Source organism: Aotus nancymaae, unplaced genomic scaffold (assembly GCF_030222135.1).
Source record: "Aotus nancymaae isolate 86718 unplaced genomic scaffold, 86718_ANA_hifiasm-v0.15.2.pri h1tg000089l, whole genome shotgun sequence".
NCBI lineage: Eukaryota > Metazoa > Chordata > Mammalia > Primates > Aotidae > Aotus > Aotus nancymaae.
In genome coordinates this window covers 16,646,301-16,668,726 of record NW_026988504.1, presented here as the reverse complement: position 1 = coordinate 16,668,726, position 22,426 = coordinate 16,646,301, and the positions used below count along the sequence as shown (strand labels likewise).

The 22,426-nt window shown below is 36.1% G+C and overlaps 1 protein-coding gene across 4 annotated transcripts in view; it reads left to right on the top strand.

Annotated features, from left to right (window-relative positions):
• Nucleotides 1-22,426, top strand: part of HELZ (helicase with zinc finger) — a 172,473-nt gene that overhangs the window by 134,518 nt on the left and 15,529 nt on the right. For all 4 annotated transcript variants that reach the window (XM_021670872.2, XM_021670873.2, XM_021670871.2 and 1 more), the window contains one exon: nucleotides 368-884. In XM_021670872.2, the coding sequence (XP_021526547.2) occupies nucleotides 368-884 (517 nt within the window). The remainder of the gene's footprint in view (nucleotides 1-367; nucleotides 885-22,426) is intronic.

The following is a 22,426-nucleotide window of genomic DNA, read 5'->3' as shown; positions in this document are numbered from 1 at the left end:
CTTGTTTTTATGGCCAGTGTCACATGAATGCTATGAAGTGTTTCCAGATCCCTTCTGAATAACCATCATTGTCACCTTTTATAACTTCTAGTTGTCAAAGACATGTAGAGACAAGGACAGATGTTTTTAATGCAGTGGAACCAGAAAGAAATTAGATAATTGAGCATATTCAATGCCTTCACCTCAGCATCTATTGAGTGTTAGTGCTTACATCTGAGATGAATTAATGCCAGTTCTAGTTGTTAGTGTACTATGATGTTTGTTGAAAATACACGTCATTGATTAAGCTTTTCTTAGTGTGTTGGAGTCTTTTGTTTTCTCCTCATATTTTTTTGTTTTCTCCTCATATTTTATTGTTTTCATGTAGGTTTCAAGACTTAATCAGAGAACTGTCTCATCGTGATCAAAGTGAAACACGGGAACTAGCTGAAATGCCACCACCTCAATCAAGACTTTTGCAATATAGACAAGTACAGACTAGAAGCCCACCAGCAGTCCCGTCTCCCCCATCCAGTACGGACCACAGTAGCCACTTTTCTAACTTTAATGATAACAGCAGAGACGTTGAAGTAGCCAGCAACCCAGCATTTCCACAGCGCCTCCCTCCCCAGATATTCGGCTCACCCTTCTCGTTGCCATCTGAACACCTTGCCCCTCCTCCCTTGAAATACCTGGCACCTGATGGAGCGTGGACTTTTGCTAACTTGCAACAGAATCACCTAATGGGGCCAGGTTTTCCCTATGGCCTACCTCCATTGCCTCACAGGCCACCGCAGAACCCTTTTGTACAAATACAGAATCATCAACATGCTATTGGTCAAGAGCCATTTCACCCATTGTCATCTCGAACAGTGTCTTCTTCTTCGCTCCCTAGCTTAGAAGAGGTAAATGTCTTCTTACTTTCCTTTTGGGATTAGTTGATTGTGGAAGATATCAGTGTTTATTGATTTGATAATAGGAATGCACAGATCTTACTGAATTTAATAGTGTATTAAAGATCATCCTTTCTTGGGAATTATTTTAATTGCCACCCTCCTATTGTTATTTCAGAGTTTGTAAGATGGGCACTATTGTTGAAATATGAAGCTCCTTAGATGTCTTTTATTGCTGTTTAAAGAATACTGAACATCTAAGGACTCTATTTATTCAAGCAGCTTTGTCTTTTTTAATCTGATGAAGTGACTTTTAGTGATTCATCTTTTTACTTTAAGTTACATGTGGTAATTATAAATTTGTTAATTAGAGCTTTCCAAAGATGCTGGCTTTTCAGCCAGCACCAGTTCCAAGTGCTGTGCTCCTTCTCCTGTCGCTCATCCTGGTACTTTGTTAGAGACACAGTGGGACTCTGATTCCCAAATAGCAGAATTTGCAGATTTTTAACATAAAAGTGATTCTGCTAAACTAAGCATTTCAAGGTAAACTGAATTTTATCTTAAAACACTTAGATATTTCTAAAGAGCATCTTCATGGACTTTTATTGATATGAAAAACTTAGTAATTCCAGGTTATAAAACTCCCAAAGCAGTACCCTGTGGTGTAGTCTATAAAAATGTCTAGCTGATCCCATTAAATTTGCAGTGATTAAAGATAAGCATCTGTAAAGCTGGTTGTAGTCGTATCAGTCAGAGACATCTTAAATCAGGATGAACATTTCTAATTTTGATATATGAAAAATACTTTTTTGATATTAGCTTCATTTTGGCAGTTTCAGAATGATTTCTAAAGGCCATTGGAAATAATTGATTCACATTTTACAAGTTGTCTGTAATAGATGCTAATTAAAAGTCAAGTTTCATAGGGAAAGCTGTATATCTTATTTGTAGGGTTTTAGAGGCAGTCTGTTCAAATTGTCTCAGTATTCATTGATTGGCTCATTCTGTATAGCTGTCATTAAAACAACTTAATGCAATTTTAGCCTCTTTAAGTTAGAAGCATAATAAAGATGAATTGGTATCTGCATATATGTATTGTGAGGATCTAGAATTTTGGAACCATACTTTACAAAAATTTGACACACGTCCGACAGTCTTTCAGATTATAATGAACAGTAGTTTTACAACTGAGTAGTAGTACAATTTTCAGTTAAGTGATGTTTTATCTATTTATAATAAAATTCATATAATATAAAATTCACCATTTTAGCCATTTTAAATGGTTTTTCTCAGCACCATTTTTGGAAGTATACAATTTGGTAGATTTTAGTATATTCACAATGTTTTACAGTCATCACTGCTGTCTAATTCCAGAACATTTCATCACCCATAAAAGAAACCCCATAACTGTTAAGCAGTTACACCCCAATTTCCCCACTGTCAGTGCCTAGCAACCACTAATCTACTTTCTGTGTCCGTGGAGACGTTTCATAAAAATTGAATGATATATTATGTGGCCTTTTATATCTGGCTTTTGAAATGCAACCACACTGTAACCTAGGAGTAGAGTTCTTAGGTGATGTAGTAACTCTATGTTTAACTTTTTGGGGAACTGCAAACTGTTCTCTGCACCGTTTTATATTCCCACAGCAAGTATGAAGATTCCAATTTCTCTATATACTTGCTTTTTAAAAAAATTATAACCATCCTAATGGGTGTGTAGTAGGATCTCATTGTAGTGTTTTTTTTGTTTGTTTATTTGTTTTTTGAGACGGAATCTCTCTCTGTTGCCCAGGCTGGAATGCAGTGGCATGATCTTGACTCACTGCAACCTCCGCCTTCCGGGTTCAAGCAATTCTCTTGCCTCAGCCTCCCAAGTATCTGGGACTACAGGCACCCACCACCACACCCGGCTAATATGTTTTTTTTTTTTTGTATTTTTAGTAGAGATATGGTTTCACTGTATTGGCCAGGCTGGTCTCAGACTCCTGACTTCATGATCTGCCTGCCTCCACCTCCCAAAGTGCTGGGGATTACAGGCATGAACCACCAAGCGCCCGGCCCTCACTGTAGTTTTGATTTACATTTCCCTAATTACTGATGATGTTGACATCTTTTCATGTGCTTCTTGGTCATTTGTATCTTTTTTGGACAAATGTCTATTCATATGTTTCAGCTATTTAAAAAAATGGTTTGTTTGTTACTTAGTTATAAGAGTTTTTAATATATTCTGGTTCAGACTCCTAATCATATATGATTTTCAATTATTTCTCTCACTCTGGGTTGCCTTTTCACTTTCTTGATAGTGTCCTTTGATGCTAAAGTACAATTTATCTATTTTTTCTTTGTCTGCTTATGCTTTTGGTGTCATATATAAGAAACCATGGCCTAATCCAAGATTGCAAAGATTTACATTTCCTTCTAAGAGTTTTATAGGTTTGCCTTTTACACTTGGTTCATAGTTCATTGGTCCATTTTGAGTTAATTTTTGTATATTGTATGAGGTAGGTATCAAATTCATTCTTTTGCATGTGGCCATACAGTTTTCTCAGCACCATATTTGGAAAGACTCTTCTTTCTCCCACTGAATAATCTTGGCAACATTGTCAAAAATTAGTTGACTGTAGATGCTGGGTTTATTTCTGGATTCTCCATTGTATTCCATTTATCTGTGTGTCTGTCTTTATGCCAGTACCACACTGTATTGTACACTAGTATTGTAGTAAGTTTTGGAATTGGAAGTATGAGTCCTTATATTTTGTTCTTGGGGAAGATTGTTTTGGCTGTTCTAGGTTCCTTTAATTTTTTATGTGAGGGTTAGGATCAGCTTGCCAATTTCTGCAAAAATGGCCAGCTGACATTTGAAAAAAGAATTGCTTTAAATCTGTGGATGAATTTAGGGAGTATTGCCACCCTAACAATATTAAGTCTTTGCATACCTGAACATGGGATATCTTTCTGTTTATTCAGGTCTCTTAAAATTTCTTTCAACAGTATTTTGTAATTTTCCAAGTATAAGTCTTGCACTTCTTTTGTTCAATTTATTCCTAAGCATTTTATTATTTTTCATGCTGTCATAAATGGAATTGTTTTCTTAAGTTCATTTTTGGATTGTTCATTGCTAGTGTTTAAAAACATGACAGTATATTGATTATATATCTGCAATCTTGCTGAACTCTATTAACGCTAGTAGATTTTTTTTTGTAGATATCTTAGGCTTTTTTATATAGAAGATAATTCATCTACAAATAAAGGTAGTTTCATTCTTCCTTTCTAGTTTTATTCTTTCTTTCCAATCTGGATGCCTTTTATTTCTTTCTCTTGCTTAATTCTTGATTGTTTTTCTGGTTGCTGCAAGCTTTTACTTAGGTTTCTAGGTTCCTAAAAAGTGGATTATGACAGCTTTTGCCATTTTTTTTTCTGTTTTTATGGAGGGATGGACTTTGGAGTTTCTCATTCTGCCATTTTTGCTGATACCACTTTTGATTTTATTTAACCTGACAAATGAGTTCAGAATATGAGGGGGAACTCTGTGCCAAAGTTTTTATATGTTTTATGAAGTTTTGTGCTTTACTAAATAATGCTTCATATTAAATAATCTACTTTAGTCATTGATCTTTTTAAATTGGCCTTAATTTTGGAATTAAGGTTTTTGAACCTTGGTGCTCTTAATGTCTGTCTAAATTATTACCTGTCTAAATATCTAACAGATATTTCTGTTAGAGCTGTGTGTGTGTGAATAAGTACCTTTCATTGTCAGTGGGTTCTTAAAGTTACTTTTGCAAAAGCATTTGGTCTGTTTTATTTTGATGCATGAGATTCACAAATGAGTGATTCACTTATGACACTGAAATATTTATTTGACAAAGATAATATTTTTAGCACATTGCAGATTTTCACATTTTCAGTGTATTAGGGTAACTTTATTCTGTTCAAAATGCTTTTGCATCAATCATCTCACAGACTTAATGATTGATGTGCTTGCTGTTTATTTCCAACCTTTTAAAATAATTTATTTAATGTTAACAACAGAGAAAAATGTCTTTTTCCCTCCTACTATGGATTCTTTTATTGCCAGAAAACTTAATAGATTAGTCTTGTGGGATGATATCTGGATGTTAGTGTAACAGTTCACTTAAATGGAGATGGTTGGTTACATTATGTTTTACTTGTTTTTTCTTTTTATAGTAATTTTGATTTTCTTGTGACAGTGAAATACATAGCCAGCACAGAAAATGTAGAAGTTAAAGAAAATATTTATAATTTCACTATACAAAGATAGCTACTATACCATTTAATACCTACCTGTATCACCACTGAATGGGATCTTGGTCCCATTCTGTAACATTTTTTGCTACTTTAAATTTTTAGACAATTCTCATTAGATTATTAAGGCTTAACTCCATGGATTTTCCTCCCCCATCTCAAATGCAGCAAAAGCCATGGCCCTTGGCCACTTGGCTAAGGCTGGGTGCTGTGGTCTGGCAGGACTGCCTGCATCCTTTCACACTTCAGTTCTTTACAGATGTGATGGGATGAGGAGGATAACAGAGGGCAAAGTGCCATCCTTTCCTGAGCCAGGCAGTAGACCATCCCTGATTGGCACTAGATTGAAAATTGCTCCAATTTGATTTTAAATGCCAGCGTTAAGCTTGGGATTAGGGATTACGTTTTCCCTAGACATTTAGCCAATTGTCTTCCTGTCTTTTTGAAATTATTACTTTCTCACTAAGTAGATGTCACTTTCTTATCAAATCTAAATTCTCTGCAATAGCACTGTATCGTACTTGCTCTGAGGGGTGGGGGTAGTGAAAAATGAAATGCAGAGAGAAACAATAGAAGCTATTTCTTGACCTGTGAGCTTCCAGAGTTTCAGTTTCTAGTAATTTTGGCATGATTAAGGATTTTTCAAAGGCAAATTTTATCTGTGTGGGATTTTTCACTTTGCATCATAATTTAATAATCTAACCTCTGAGTGAGGTTCATTTCTTCAGTACATATTGTGATCTGTTTCTGGACTTTGTGTTTGTTTTTGTTTTTGTTTTTTTGGTCATCTATATGTTTCTGTACTAGAATTACACTGTTCTAAGTTTTGAGATTTTGTGGTGTTCTAACCTGTAGTGTAAAGTCTCCCGTATTACTTTTTTCCTTCCAGTTTCTATATAAGGTAGATGAGGGAGGAGGGTCATTCTGTAGTTTTTCTACTAAAAGAAATTTAGAATAACTTTATGAACTCTTTCCTTCTCCTCTGCCCCACTTCTACACATTCTTTTTGGCTTTTAATTTTATTTTTTTATTTTAATTTTTTTTTTTTAAAGAGACAGGGTTTCACCATATTGGTCAGGCTGGTCTTGAACTCTGAACTGCAGGTGATCTGCCTGCCTTGGCCTCCCAAAGTGCTGGGATTACAGGCGTGAGCCACTGCGCCCGGCCCTCTTGGCTTTTTGTTTGAATTACATTAAACCTGTAGCTTAAATTGAGGGAAATTTTATCTTTACAAATACTTTTAAACTTCTCATTTAAGAAAGGTTACAGTCTTTAATGTTTTAATATATTTCCTTCTTCCCTCCCTTTTTCTCTATTCTTTCTCTCTCTCTTTCTTATTTGAATGTTCCTGTTCAAAAATCTGTAGCATCTTCATTTAAATCTTGAATATTTCCGATACTCTTAGAGTGATTTGTTTTGTTTTTGTTATTAATGGGACTTTTTTGTTTTCTGTTATATTTTTCAGTCATTTTATCTTCAGGGACAGATTCTCAAAATGATTATGTAGCAATGCTGATACTAGTGCCAAGGAAAGCTTTTGCCATTTAAGATGTGCTTCACTGTGGAGTAGCTTGATTAAAAGTGCTCATAAGGAATAAATAGAAAATCCTTTTTAAAAGTGCCTCTGTAAAAGTCTTAGAATTGGCTCATGAAGTGGCTCATTTTTGTGTTGCAGTGGTGATATTGTAATGGCTGATAAAAATGGAATGCTAGTAAGTCACTTATTTTGATCAGCTTTCAGTAAATCGACATTTACTTACATCACTGTAGAGATGACATGATTCCATGATGTGTCTGCTTTGAACTATTTCTTGTTCTATGTGTTGGCTTTTCAACAAAGACACTTTGAGCCATCTATTTATTTTCATATTTTTCTTTCAAACAACTCTAGTTTTGAAGTTAGTTCATAATTTTGATTTCAATATATTGTTGTCTAATCATCTTGCCTCCCTCAAGTCCTCTTTTATAGAGGAAAGTGTTGTATAAATGTATCTTGAAGATTATAATCTTGGTTGATTACTGCCTATTCTCCCTTTAGAAGTAGATGGTGATAGCTATGACTTGTGTTGGATAACCAGGTAGAAATATTGCTGTCTTCTCTGACCTACCTTCTCAGAGAGATAATTAATATGATATCTAATAAACCATCTAATGCATATAACAGACAGTGATCAACTAATCAATAAATTAGACCTCTATTCATGCTTAAATTATCAAAGCTAATCATTTAAATGAGGTGTTCCGTTTTAATTAAAGTTTCTGGCACCATCAATAATGAGACTTAGAATTTCCAATAGAGTATTTAGCTCTTATTTGGTGATTAGCTTTGATAGCATAATTATAAATAGGGCTCTTATTAATTAAGTTGCTGACCTTTCCCCAGTTATCTATTTATATACACACAGGTGAAATGGCTTACTAACCTCATATATTAGAGGTATATTTTATAAGACAGTGGTAAGCAAATAAGGAGTTTTTACTTAAACTATCTTTAACAGTAAAAATTTATACATGAGTTTTGTAGTTTAGTTTTTTACTTCGATTTAATGTATTGAATGGCTTTTGAAATGTTAGCATTACATTTTAATATTTGGAAATAAATATTAGCAGAATTTGAAAATCATGATTATATGTGTAGTACCATAATGATTTCACAGTTCAACATGAAGCATATTTATAAACACACAATCATATATGGAGTTGATACTGAACCCGGAATCTCTGTAAGAATCTCTCTGGCAGGGTGAACGAGCCTTTAAGCAATGTTAATGAAATTATTTAAGACCCGAGGACTCTAAAATTAAACCTGAGCATCAGTCATTGATAGGGTTGCCATCTGAAAGTAAAGGAACAATCTGATTGGCTGGAGATGTATGTAGAAAGAATACTCACTTCCTGAAACAGAACTGGGCGAAAGCAATAGGAAGCAAACAAAAAGTCAAGAAATAAGAAAAGAAAATAAGATGTAAGAATAGAAATAAGAATAAATAAAAAATGAGAAAAGAAAGGAAGGAAAGTTTGTATAAACAGCCTAGGGGCCCACAAAACTAAAGTGTTGATGGCAATATAAAGGGAGTTCTCTGTCAGAAATATTTTTCTTTTGCAGGCTACAGATTTTTTCTAAAATTTTGGTTTGGGGGCATTTGTCTTTCAACTTACTGTGTAGGAAGTTCCCTATGGCAGAGAAAAAAAAGAGGACATTTTAAACTTGTTGCCCAGAATGCACTTTATTGCAGTCAGTTAGCATGTTCTGTAGTTTTCTGAATTTAAAACACATAAATAGGCTTGGATTTGTCATCACACTTGGAATATTTTAGCAAGTCTTATCAAATTGTTGATGGTTGTTGAAAACGATAGATGATGTTTGGACATTTTTGTTTTTCTTTTTTGAAATGGAGTCTCACTCTGTCTGGAGTGCAGTGATGCAGTCTTGACTCACTGTAACCTTTGCCTCCTAGGTTTAAGCAATTCTCCGGTGTCCGCTTCCCAAGTAGCTGGGATTACAGGTGCCCACCACTACGCCTGGCTAATTTTTGTATTTTTTTTTAGTAGAGACAGGGTTTCGCCACATTGGCCAGGCTGGTCTTGAATTCCTGACCTCATGTGATTCGCCCGCCTTGGCCTCCCAAAGGGCTGGGATTACAGGCGTGAGCCACTGTACCTGGCTTTGTTTGGACATTTTTAATAAAAAGTTAAAATATATTCTCATTGGCAAAGACTTTGATTTATTTAAGACTTTAAAGTAAATCTTGGAACTTTGGAACTAGTCAGGGCCTTAAAGATCATTTAACTCCCCCCTTTTAAAAGGAAACTGAGGCACAAAGATGTTAAAGGATTTATAACTTAAGCAGTTATTAACTGCAAGGAGTGGAGACTCCTGACAGTCCCATGCAGTTTCTGAAGCATCACACTGCTCTTCTGATCTCTCTTCCATGAGTAAGTTTTATTCTTGGAAAATGAGAAATGATTGCAATTACACAGAACTAGATGTGGGGGGGAAAGCAAGATTATGTTCTTGTGAACAAATAATTAAATCTTCAGTTGTGTAAAATTTGCCTTCTCTTTTTTCTGGGTGGTGGGGATTCATTTTAGAATTCTTGATTTCTTGAAATCTATCCAGTTGCAGCTGCTAAATGTTCGACTGCTCAAATGATTAATTTAGAGATCTCAAATATCAGAAATGTACTTAATTTCTCCGAATTCTTTAAGAATAAAACAAAAATTCTCCAGCATTATATTTTTTCTGAAAGCTGTAAAATTTATTTAGTTTTAATAATTATGAATCTTCAGAGAAAATGCAGATAGTTATGGGTTGAAGAGTAAGCTTTTACTGTAAACTATTTTATTTCCTATCCATACCAACAATTTTCTCATTGTAAGAGCTGTTGTGCTCTATAATTGTTAACTTCACTGTTTCATATTCAAGAAGAGAAAACAAAAGACAGATAGATTCAAGGTAGTTCCAAATGTCACAGCAGTGAACCTGACATTTTTCTCTGAGATGTAATATTGTATTCGTTCTAGTATCCCTTCTGTCACCTTGTGTGTGCATGTAGGAAAATAATATTGCTTGGTGAGAAAATACTATTTGTAAATTATAAGTGCCCTTGCATCTGAGATGCTTCAAATGGTATTTTTATTATTATTCTTATTTAGACCCAAATTGATTTTGGTGCACTGTGTTGCAAAGTCACATTTATTTCAGTATATGGGCAAACCTTGTTCTACTGTACTTTGCTTTATTGCATTTCACAGATATTATATTTTTTTTTACAAATTGAAGGTTTATGGTAACCCCATGTTAAGTGCCATTTTTTCCGACAGCACATGCTCACTTTGTGCCTCTGTATCACATTTTGACAATTTTCACAGTATTTTAAGCTTTTTCACTATTTCTTTATCTGTTGTGATCAATGATCTTTGCTATTGTAATTGTTTTTGAGCAATCAATGTTATGTGTATTGTGACTGCTCCATTGACTTGCTGTTCTGCCATCACTCAGTCTCCGTATTCCCTGAGACACAACAGTATTGAAATTAGGCCAGTTAACACCCCTACCATGGCCTCTATTTAAGTTAAAGGACAAGTTGCATGTCTCTTGCTTTAAATAAAAAACTAGAAATGGTTGAGCTTAGTGAGAATGGCATGTCAAAAGCTGAAATTGGCTGAAAGCTAGGCCTCTTATGCCAGTTAGCCAAGCTGGGAATGCAAAGGAAAAGTTCTTGAGGGAAATTAAAAGTGCTACTTCAGTGACTATATTGATGATAAGAATGCAATGCAACAGCCTTATCGCTGATGTGGAGAAAGTTTGAGTGGTCTGGATAGAAGATCAGACCAGCCACAGCCACAACATATCCTTAAGCCAAAGCCTAGTCCAGAGCAAGGCCCTCACTCTCTTCAATTCTGTGAAGGCTGAGATAGATGAAGCTGCAGAAGAAAAGTTGAAAGCTAGCAGAGGTTGGTTCATGAGGTTTAAGAAAAGAAGCAATCTCCATAACATGAAAGTGCAAGGTAAAACAGCAAGCGCTGATATAGAAGCTACAACAGTTATCCAGAAGATCCAGCTGAGATCACTGATGAAGATGGCTACACCAAACAACAGACTTTCTTTGTAGACAAAACAGCCTTTTATTGGAAGAAGAAGATGCTCGTCTAGGACTTTCTTAGGTAGAGAAGAAGTCAATACCTGGCTTCAAAGCTTCGAGGAACAGGCTGACTCTTGTTAGGAACTAATGCAGCTGGTTAAGTGACTAAGTTGAAGCCAGTGCTTGTTTCCTATTCCAAAAATCCTAGGGCTTTGAAGAGTGATGCTGAATCTATGCTGTCCATGCTTGATAAATGGAACAGTAAAGCCTGGATGACAGCATATCCATTTACAGCATGGTTTACTAATGTTTTAAGCCCACTATTGAGACTTACTGCTTTGCTGAGTGGGGGTGGGGAGGATTTTTTTAAAAAGATTCCTTTCAAAATATTACTGCTCATTGACAATGCATTTGGTCCCCCAAGAACTCTGATGGAGCTGTACAAGGAGATAAATATTGTTTTCATGCCTGCTAACACATCCATTCTGCAGCCCATGGATAAAGGAGTAACTTCAAGTCTTATTATCTTAGAAATACATTTCATAAGGCTATAGATAGTGATTCCTCTGATGGATCTGGGCAAAGTAAATTAAAAACCTTCTGGAAAGGATTCACTATTCTAGATGCCATTAGTGTTTCTCTGGCTAAAAAAATTAAGAACAAAAAGATAAACTGTATTGCTAAAAAATGCTTTAGTGTTATGATTCTTGGGAAGAGGTCCAAATGTTAATAATATTAACAGGAATTTGGAAGAAGTTGATTCCATCACCATGGATGCTTTGAGGGGTTCAAGACTTCAGTAGAGGAAGTAACTTGCAGATGTGGTGGAAATAGCAAGAGGACTAGAATTAAAAGTAGAGCTTGAAGATATGACTAACTTGCTGTAATCTTACGATTTAACTTGGATAGATGAGGAACTTCTTCCCCCACTTTTTTTTTTGAGGAGGGTCTTGCTCTGTCACCCAGGCTGGAGTGCAGTGGTGCAATCATGACTCACTGCAGCCTTGACCTCCTGGACCCCAGCAATCCTCCCACCTCAGCCTCCTGAGTAGCTGGGACTACAGGCACATACCACCATGCCCGGCTAATTTTTTTGTTTTTCTGTTTTTTTTTTTTTTTTTTTTTTTTTTTTTTTTTTGTGTGTGTGTGTGTGTGTGTGTGTGTGTGTGTGTGTGTGTGTGTGTGTTTGTTTGGGTCTCACTATGTTATCCAGGCTTGACTTGAACTCCTGGGCTCAAGTGATCCTCTCACCTTGGCCTCCCAAAGTTTTGGGATTACAGGCATGAACCACTGAGCCCAGTGAAGAGTGTCTTGTTATGGATGAGCAAAGAAAGTGGTTTTTTGAGATGGACTCTACTCCTGGAAAGATGCTGTGAACATTGTTGAAATCACAACAAAGGATTTAGAATATTCCATAAACTTAGTTGATACAATACTGTCAAAGTTTAAGAAGACTGACTCCCATTTTGAAAGAAATTCTGTGAATAAAATGCCATCCGACAACTTTGCACGCTACAAGGAAATCTTTTGGGAAAGAGAGTCAACTGATGAAGCAAACTTTGTTACCTTATTTTAAAAAATTGCCACAGCCCTCCCAACCTTCAGCAACCACCACCCTGGTCAACCAGCAGCCATCAACATCAAGGCAAGACCCTTCACCAACAAAAAGATTATGACTTCTTGAAAGTTCACATAAGTGTTAGCATTTTTTAGCAATGCAGTATATATTTTTTGTTCTTAATTTTTTTAGCCAGAGAATCACAAGCATTACATTATTTTAAAATTAGGTATATACATAAAAAAAAAATGTCTTAAAGAGACAGTGTCTCACTATGTTGCATAGGCTGGAGTGCAGTGGCTATTCACGGGTGTGCTCATGGCTCACTTAAGCCTCAAACTCATGGGCTCAAGTGATCCTTCCTCTTTAGCCTCCCAAGTAGCTAGGCTAACAGATGTGTGTCATGGTGCCTGCCTTTATACATTTTTTTATAAACATATAATGCTATTGCATACTTAATAGATTGTGGTATAGTAAATCTCCTTAAACTGATGAGCAACTTCAGCAAAGTCTCAGGATACAAAATCAGTGTGTAGAAATCACAAGCATTCCTATACACCAATAACAGACTTAAAGAGAGCCAAATCAAGAATGAACTGCCATTCACAATTGCTACAAAGAAAATAAAATACCTAGGAATACAACTAATAAAGGATGTAAAGGACCTCTTCAAGGAGAACTACAAACCACTGCTCAAGGAAATACGAGAGGCCAACAAACACATGAAAAAATGCTCATCATCACTGGTCATTAGAGAAATGCAAATCAAAACCACATTGAGATACCATCTCATGCCAGTTAGAATGGTGATCATTAAAAAATCTGGAGACAACAGATGCTGGAGAGGATGTGGAGAAATAGGAAAACTTTGACACTGTTGGTGGGAGTGCAAATTAGTTCAACCATTATGGAAGACAGTGTGGCGATTCCTCAAGGACCTAGAAATAGATATTCCATTTGACCCAGAAATCCCATTACTGGGTATATATCCAGAGGATTATATATTGTTCTATTATAAAGACACATGCACACGTATGTTCATTGTGGCACTGGAACCAACCCAAATGCCCATCAATGATAGACTGGACAAGGAAAATGTGGCACATATACACCATGGAATAATATGCAGCTATAAAAAACGATGAGTTTGTGTCCTTTGTAGGGACATGAATGGATCTGGAAACCATCATTCTCAGCAAACTGACACAAGAACAGAAAATCAAACACTGCATGTTCTCACTCATAGGCGGGTGTTGAACAATGAGAACACATGGACACAGAGAGGAGAACATCACACATTGGGGTCTGTTATGGGGGAATAGAGGAGGGACAGCTGGGGGTAGGGAGGTTGGGGAGGAATAACCTGGGGAGAAATGCCAGATATAGGTGACAGGGAAATGGAGGCAGCAAACCACATTGCCATGTAGGTACCTATGCAACAATCCTTCATGTTCTGCACAAGTACCCCAGAACCTACCTGAAGTGCAATAAAATATATATATTTAAAAAAAAAATAACTTTTATATGAACTGGAAAAGCAAAAAGTTCATGTGATTTACATTACTGTGGTAGTTTGGGACCAAACCTGCAGTATTTCCAAGGTATGCCTGTATCTCTTTTTTTTTTTTTTTGAGAGTAAGTCTCTGTCTGTCACCCAGGCTGGAGTGCAGTGGTACGATCTCAGCTCACTGCAGCCTCCACCTTCCAGGCTCAAGCGATCCTCCTACCTCAGCCCCCCACAAGTAGCTGGGACTACAGGCACATGCTGCCATGCTGAGCTAGTTTTTGTATTTTTTGTGGAGACGGGGTTTCCCTGTGTTACCCAGCTGGTCTCAAACTCTTGAACTTAAGTAATCTGCCCACCTCGGGCTCCCAAAGTGCTGGGACTACAGGCTGTTTCCAATTTTTATCTTAGGTTTGGTGGAGTATGTATGCAGGTTTGTTATATGGGTAAATGTCATGTTGTGGGAGTTTGGCCTGTATCTTTCTTTTAAGGGAAACAACAAAACCTAGAAATAAATATACCAGAGTTTTGGAAACTAAGATAAATTTTTGCGTCTGTTATTATGATTGAATTTTATAAGGCTAAAATAATATTGAAATTACTTTTAAAATTATATGAATATAAAAAGTTTTTAAACTTTTAAAAATAATGTAAAATAAATAGTGAAGGATGTCATAGTTATCTAGGCAAGAGGTGATTGTGGCTTGGACTGTGGGGTAGCAGTGGAAATGGTTAGAAACAAATTCAGGATCTACTTTGCAGGTAGAACCTAGAGGAATTCTTGATGTTTAGGTTATGATTTGAAATGAAATAAGATTTAAAATTGAGTTCCTCAGTCCTATTAGGCTCATTTTGATTGACGGGGAGCTCTTGTGGCAAGGTGCTGTCTTACTAAACAGTACAGACACAGAACATTCCCATCGTCATAGGAAATGGGTTTGGACAGCATTGCTTTAGAGAAGGACTCATATCTCAATTGTGTGAAATTATTATTATTAATTTTTCTTTGATAATTTTCTAGCATTATTTTTCTCCATGTCTCACTTTCTGAAACTGATTCTCCAAATCTTTATTTCCTGTCATACTTTGATACCTTTGTATTTTTTCTTACTTTCAGGAAGATTTCCTTGATTTTATCTACAAACTCTTCTATTGAATTTAATATTTGAGCCCTCAGGTTTTAAACTCAAAAGAGTTCTTTATTCTCAGCTTTTCCTGTTTTTATAACATCTTGTTTTCCAAATGCAGTGCCTTTTCTGAGAACACCAATTAGAGGGTTTGTTATTGTTTTGTTTTTGATTTTTAATAAGAACTAAAACAATGTTCTAAAATATTTTAAAACATCACTATTGTTTCTTTCTCCGCCTCCTTTTTTTTTTTTTTGAGATGGAGTCTCGCTCGGTCGCCAGGCTGGAGTGCAGTGACATGATCTTGGCTCACTGCAACCTCTACCTCTATGGTTCAAGCAATTCTCCTGCCTCAGCCTCCTGAGTGCTGGGACTTCAGGTGCGCCACCACACCCAACTAATTTTTGTATTTTTAGTGGAGACTGGCTTTCACCTTGTTGGCCAGGCTGGTCTTGATCTCTTGACCTCATAATCCACCCACCTCAGTCTCCCTAAGTGCTGGGATTATAGGTATGAGCCACTGTGCCCGGCCTGGTCCTCCCTTTTTTCAGCTTGTTTATCTAGGATCATCTTTTATACTGGAGACCTTTTTGAAAAGTCTGGTAATCCTTGATTATCTTTTTTTTTTTTTTTTGAGACGGAGTTTCGCTCTGTCACTCAGGCTGGAATGCAGTGGCATGATGTCAGCTCACTGCAACCTCTGCCTCCCAGGTTTGAGCAATTCTCCAGCCTCAGCCTCCCGAGTAGCTGGGATTGCAGTCGCCCACCACCACGCCTGGCTAATTTTTGTATTTTTAGTAGAGATGGGGTTTCACCATATTGGCCAGGCTGGTCTCAAACTCCTGATCTCAGGTGATCCACCCACCTCAGGCTCCCAAAGTGCTGGGATTACAGGTGTGAGCCATCATGCCCAGCCGCTTAATTATTTTTCACTAACAAGCAACTTGGGAGTTTTGTGTATATCACAGGATGTATTGCCTGGCAGGCCTTTTGCTGGGGGCTTTTTAGTGCTTGAATCTGTGTGGAGCCCTTTGCTTTTCCTGGATTTTTGCTTGTCTGTCTCCTTATCTTTTTGTCTGTATTGTAGGTACCTGGCTGCCTGTGTCCCACTGTGGTTGTGGGGAGGAGTATAATATGAGTCCAGCTGTTGCCTGTATAGATTTTCATTTAACCCCCCTAATTTTATCTTTTCGTCTTCCTTTCATTTTATAATAGTTGGCCATTTCTGAGGCCGAAGCCTCTGGGGAATTCTGCTGGGTGAATTGTTTCCCTTCTCGGGTGGTAGCTACAGTTTCATTCTTCCACAGACACCATTCCTCCACCCAGTCTCCATGTATTCCAGAAATGTGTGTGCTATTCATGGCCAGTCTTATGGTCTTGATTGTTGTATATCTTTTCTATTTATTTATTGTTATTTTAGTGGAGTCGGGCCAATTGCCACCATTAACTGGGAATCATGCTTTTAAAAAATCGTTTTATAATTTATCAAGTGCTTTTCAATATATTATGTCACATGAATCCACAGATGTGACTATTGTATGCTACAGTTTATCCATCACATATTATCTGAATTATTAATAAATTGATTGTTTTTAATCTTATAGTGATATTCCTCTCCTTTCTCCATCCTAGTTTCTTTCTCTCAAGGGAACTGTATCTGTCTACCAAACTGTAGCATATTACTTTAAAGAGAAAATGGTATTGTGGGAAGAGCTAAATTGAAATAAGTTAGTAGACCCTAAGTGTTCTATAATCAGGGATTTCTTCCTCAGATCTTGGGGAAATTAAATAGATTAGTTTTAAGTAAATGAAGAAAAAAGCGCAGCTTATTAAATCTGATGTTATAAGAATTTTCATAACATGGAAAGATACCTATGTATGATATTTCAGTGAAAAATTACCAGGCAGTATGTAATGTCTCATTTTAAATTATATATTTAAAGATGTACATAATATCCAGTTTTCCTACTTTAACTATGTTGTCGATCACTGTGTTTCAGTGATCAGATGATGTAATTCAGATCCATTGATTTTAAACGTTCCCAGCAACCTTTTAGATTTTAGCAGCTGTTAGTGGTTGTTGCTTAGGTTTATTGTTTCATTAGAGATGGCAGAATGATGATTTAAAACTTCTTTGAATTTGTTTTATATTTATTTTACAAAGGAGAACTTTTCCTCATTGAATATTTAATTACTACATAAAATACAGTCTATATAAAAAGGGCAGGATAAATGTTTAATCCTTGCCCTTTATTAGTCAATTTTCAGAATATTGAATTGAGGCCTTAGCAGGCCTCAGGATGACCATTGAGGCTTTTTACAAACCGTTCCTTTTTCACTTTGAATATTATTATTCAGTATCATTATGTATTTGAGTTTATTTATAATGACTACTTTATTGTAGTCATTATACATTTTGACACCTTGTTCCCTATCTTTGACCAATGGGAGCTTCTTCATTAGAAATATCAGAAATGTTTTACATTGAATGAAAATGGAAATATAGTCTGTCCTAATTTGCATGATGCAGCTCAAGCAATGTCAGAGGGAAATTTATAGCTTATATTAGAATTTAAATTTATAGCTTTTATTAGAATTTAATAAAAGCTTATATTTGAAAGGAAGTAAGATGTCAGATCAGTAATTGAAACTTTTACCCCAAGAAATTAGAAAAGGAAGAGCAAAATAAATTCAAATCAAGCAGAGGGAAGGGAATTTCAAAGATGAGAACACAATGTAATACAATTCACAACAGAAAAGCAATAAAGGAAAATCAGTGAAACCCAGTTCGTTTTTCAGAAAGATCAGTAAAATTGACATACCTTTAGCAAGATTGACAAAGACAAAAAGAGGATGCAGACTACGTATGTTAGGAAGGAGACTGGCTCACTACAGACCCAGTAGACATTGAAAGGACGGTAATAAGGGAGCACTCCAAACAACTCTGTGCATATACATTCTACAGCATAGATAAAATGAACCACTTCCTTGGATGCCACAGACTACAGAACCTCACTGAAGATGAAATAGATGGCATATGGATAGTCTTATAACTGTTAAGGAAATTGAATTTGTAATTAAAACCTTCTAAAAAAAAGACATCTCTAGGCCCAAATGGTTTTAGCATGGAATTCCTCCAAAAATATAAAGAAGAAAACCCACCAACTTACACAAGTTTTTCAAGAGAATAGGACACTTCTCAATTTATTGTATATGGCCAACATTACTGTGATACCAAAACTAGATAAAGACAGTACAAAAAAGAAAATCACAGATCCATTTTCATGAATATCAATGTAAGCATCCTCAGCAAGACATTAGTCATTTGAATTTAGCAATACATGGAAAGCATAATTTACTATGACCATGGGGGACTGATTCCCAGAATGCAAGGCTAGTATAGTATTTGAAAATAAATTAATGTAACATAGCTTACTAACAACCTAAAGAGAAAAATCACACAATCGTATCAATGGACATAGGAAAAAAAAAACTACATGCACTTGACAAAATGCACTATCCACTCATGATGAAACTCTTGGTAAACTAGAAGTGGAAAGGAACTTCTTGACCTTGTTAAAGGGCATCTATAACAATCCTGCAGCTACCATCATGCTTCTAAGATTAGGAACAAGGCAAGATGCTTGCTCTCAGCACTCCTCTTCCACATTGTGCTGGAAGTCTTAGCCAGTGCAATAAGGCAAGGAAATAAATGGCATAGGGACTGGGAAGGAAGGAATGAAGCTGTCTCCATTTGCAGATGACATGGTTGTCAATACAGAAAAAGCCCAAGGAATCTCCCAAAAAACAAACAGTAGAAATCCTGTAACTAATGTGAATTTAGCAAGGTCACAGGATATAAGGTCAACACACACAAAAAAATCAATCTTATAATATAATCTTCAATATATCTAATTTTAAAAGCATTAAAAATTTTTCAAGTTTCTGTTTTGCTTTTCTGACATAAAAGATTAATTATATTCATAACAATGTGAAATTGAATTTCATATTTTATCTACACATTTATCTCTGTCAATCGCTGTTTAGAAGCTGCTGTAGATAAGTTATATAGTACTTTCCCCAGAGTCTGCTGTGCATGTCAACTGAGTGATTATTTTGGATTTCAGTTTGGAAGATACAAATGATATACATTTTCTATAAAGTTTAATTGAATATTGTCTCATTATCAGTCTTTCATTTCTTTCTGAGTTTTAGTTTTCTTTTTTTAAGCTTTCTGGTTCATATGTCTATTCATTGTAAAAAGATTTTTGTTTATAATACTGGTTTGTGTATTTTCATTATTTAATGAAAAGCAGCTTATAAAGTTACCACCTGAAATTCATGAGAGTATATTTAGTATTCTGTATCACCAGGAGACTTAGTTATCATAACCTCCTCTTTCTGAGTCCACACCCAACGTTAGTTCTGTACTTTAGTATTCACCTATGAAAACTTTAGAATGTGATCCCCTGAAGATTGTGACTAGGCTAAACATGCAGGGGATAGTCATGAAAAGAATTACTGCATTTCAATTTTAAGAGCTAATTGTCTTCATTATAAACCTTGATTTAAAAAAAAAGGACACTCTGCACAAGCTGTTATGATCAAGGTTTGTTTAGGCATAGAGCACCTAATGCAGTTGAGAAAGGCTGGTTATTCTACTCACTACCTTTAATGCCTTAGACAAAGACATTTCAAATGTGCTGATTACATTCCTAGTTGACACTAGGACATTTGGATGGTTAATATTCGCAAAAACCAAATCAAAATCATAATGATTTGACCATTGAAAATAATTGCCTTTAAAGCAGAGTAAAATTAAAGATGAATTGAGATATTATGCTTAGAAACAGAACTATACAATTATATGAAAAAGAAATTAACTAGATGGCAGTAGTACCTCTTACCTTCTTCCATTCAATAGCTAAGACTTTGGAAATGCAGAAACAACCTGGACACTCAAAACTTCATGGTGAGAGAATTGCTTCTCCTTCCTGCTTTCCTGCCTCTTGGCTCAAGGGCAGCCAGTCTAGGCCCATTTTCTTCCCTAATTTACATACTAGTGTTTCCATCTACTTTGACTTAATACTCTCAGTGCTTACACCAACAATTTCCATGTTTAATTTGCTTGATAATGTCTGTTTGTGCTATTTTATATTTCCAGAAGCCATCCTGCTACTGCTTTGCTAATTCATCTCTCTGCCTTCTTTTTAATCCACCTTCCAGTTCCTGATTTCCAATTATTGCTAACAACAATGGTAAAAGAACGATTTCTGAGAGTCATAATTGACCACAGCCTGAATAGCAAATTTATTATTTGCTATCCAAGAAAAGAAAAGTGGAAAAAGAAAGGGACAGTAAAAATCCAATCCCTTCTTTGTCTCTTTTGATTTTTGTTGGTTTAAAGTCCGTTTTGTCATAGACTGGGATTGCCACCCCTGGTTTTTTTTGCTCTCCATTTGCTTAGTAAATCTTCTTCTATCCCTTTATTTTGAGTCTATGTGTGTCTTTGCATGTGACATGGGTCTCCTGAATACAGCACACCCATGGTTCTTGGTTTTTATCCAGTTTGCCAGTCTGTTTCTTTTGATTGGGGCATTTAGTCCATTTACATTTAATATTAATATTGTTATGTGTGAATTTGATCCTGCCATTTTTTTACTGGTTGGTTATTTTGTCCTTTGGTTGGCATAATTTCTTCATTGCGTCATTGGTCTTTACCATTTGGTTCTTTTTTGCTGTGGCTGGTACTGGTTTTTCCTTTCTGTGTTTAGTGCTTCCTTCAGGAGCTCTTGTAGGGCAGGTCTGGTAGTGACAAAATCTCTCAGTAATTGCTTGTCCGATCAACAAGGAAATCCAGGACTTGAATCCAGATCTGGACCAAGCGAACTTAATAGGCATTTACAGAACTCTCAACCCCAAATCCACAGAATATACATTCTTCTCAGCACCACATTGCACTTAGTCTAAAATGACCACATAATTGCAAGTAAATCACTCCTTAGCAAATGCAAAAGAACAGAAAATCATTAACAGTCTCAGACCACAGTGCAATCAAATTAGAACTCAGGACTAAGAAACTAACTCAAAACTGCACAACTTCATGGAAAATGAACAACTGGCTCCTGAATGTCGACTGGATAAACAACGAAATGAAGGCAGAAATAAAGATGTTCTTTGAAACCAACGAGAACGAAGGCACAACATACCGGAATCTCTGGAACACATTTAAAGCATTGTCTAGAGGGAAATTCACAGCCATAAATACCCACATGAGGAGCAAGGAAAGGTCTAAAATCATCACCCTATCTTCAAAATTGAAAGAATTAGAGGAGCAAGATCAAAAAACCTCAAAACCCAGCAGAAGACAAGAAATAACTAAGATCACAGAATAACTGAAGGAGATAAGAGATGCAAAAAATCCTTCAAAAAATCAACAAATCCAGGAGCTGGTTTTTTGAAAAGATCAACAAAATAGATAGACCACTAGCCAGACTAATAAAAAAGAAAAGAGAGAAGAATCAAATAGATGCAATAAAAAACGATAAAGGGGACATCACCACTGATTCCACAGAAATATAAACTACCATCAGAGATTACTACAAACAACTCTATGCACACAAACCAGTAAATCTGAAAGAAATGGATAAATTCCTAGACACTTGCACTCTCTCAAGACTAAACCAGGAAGAAGTTGAAACCCTGCATAGACCAATAACAAGGGCTGAAGTTGAGGTAGCAACTAATAGTCTACCAACTAAAAAAAGCCCAAGTCGAGAGGGGTTTATAGCCGTATTCTACCAGATGTACAAAGAGGAGCTGGTACCATTCCTTCTGAAACTATTCCAAATAATACAAAAAGAGGGAATTCTATTTGCAGACAGCATGATTGTATATTTAGAAGACCCCATTGTCTCAGCCCAAAATCTCCTGAAACTGATAAGCAACTTCAGCAAAGTCTCAGGATACAAAATCAATGTGCAAAAATCACAAGCATTCCTATACACCAATAAAGACATAGACCAATGGAACAGAACAGAGGCCTCAGAGGCAACACCACACATCTATAGTCATCTGATCTTTGACAAACCTGAGAAAAACAAGCAATGGGGAAAGGATTCCCTGTTTAATAAACGGTGTTGAGAATACTGGCTAGCAATGTGAAGAAAGCAGAAACTGGACCCTTTCCTGACACCTTACACTAAAATTAACTCCAGATGGATTAAAGATCTAAACATAAGACCTAACACCATAAAAATCCTAGAAGAAAACCTAGGCAAAACCATTCAGGACATAGGCATAGGCAAAGACTTCATGGCAGCAAAAACCAAAATAGACAAATGGGATCTAATTAAACTCCAGAGCTTCTGTACAGCAAAGGAAACAATCATTAGAGTGAACCAGCAATCAACAGAATGGGAAAAAATTTTTGCAATTTACCCATCTGACAAAGGGCTAATATCCAGAATCTACAAAGAACTAAAACAGATTTATAAGAAACAAACAAACAAACC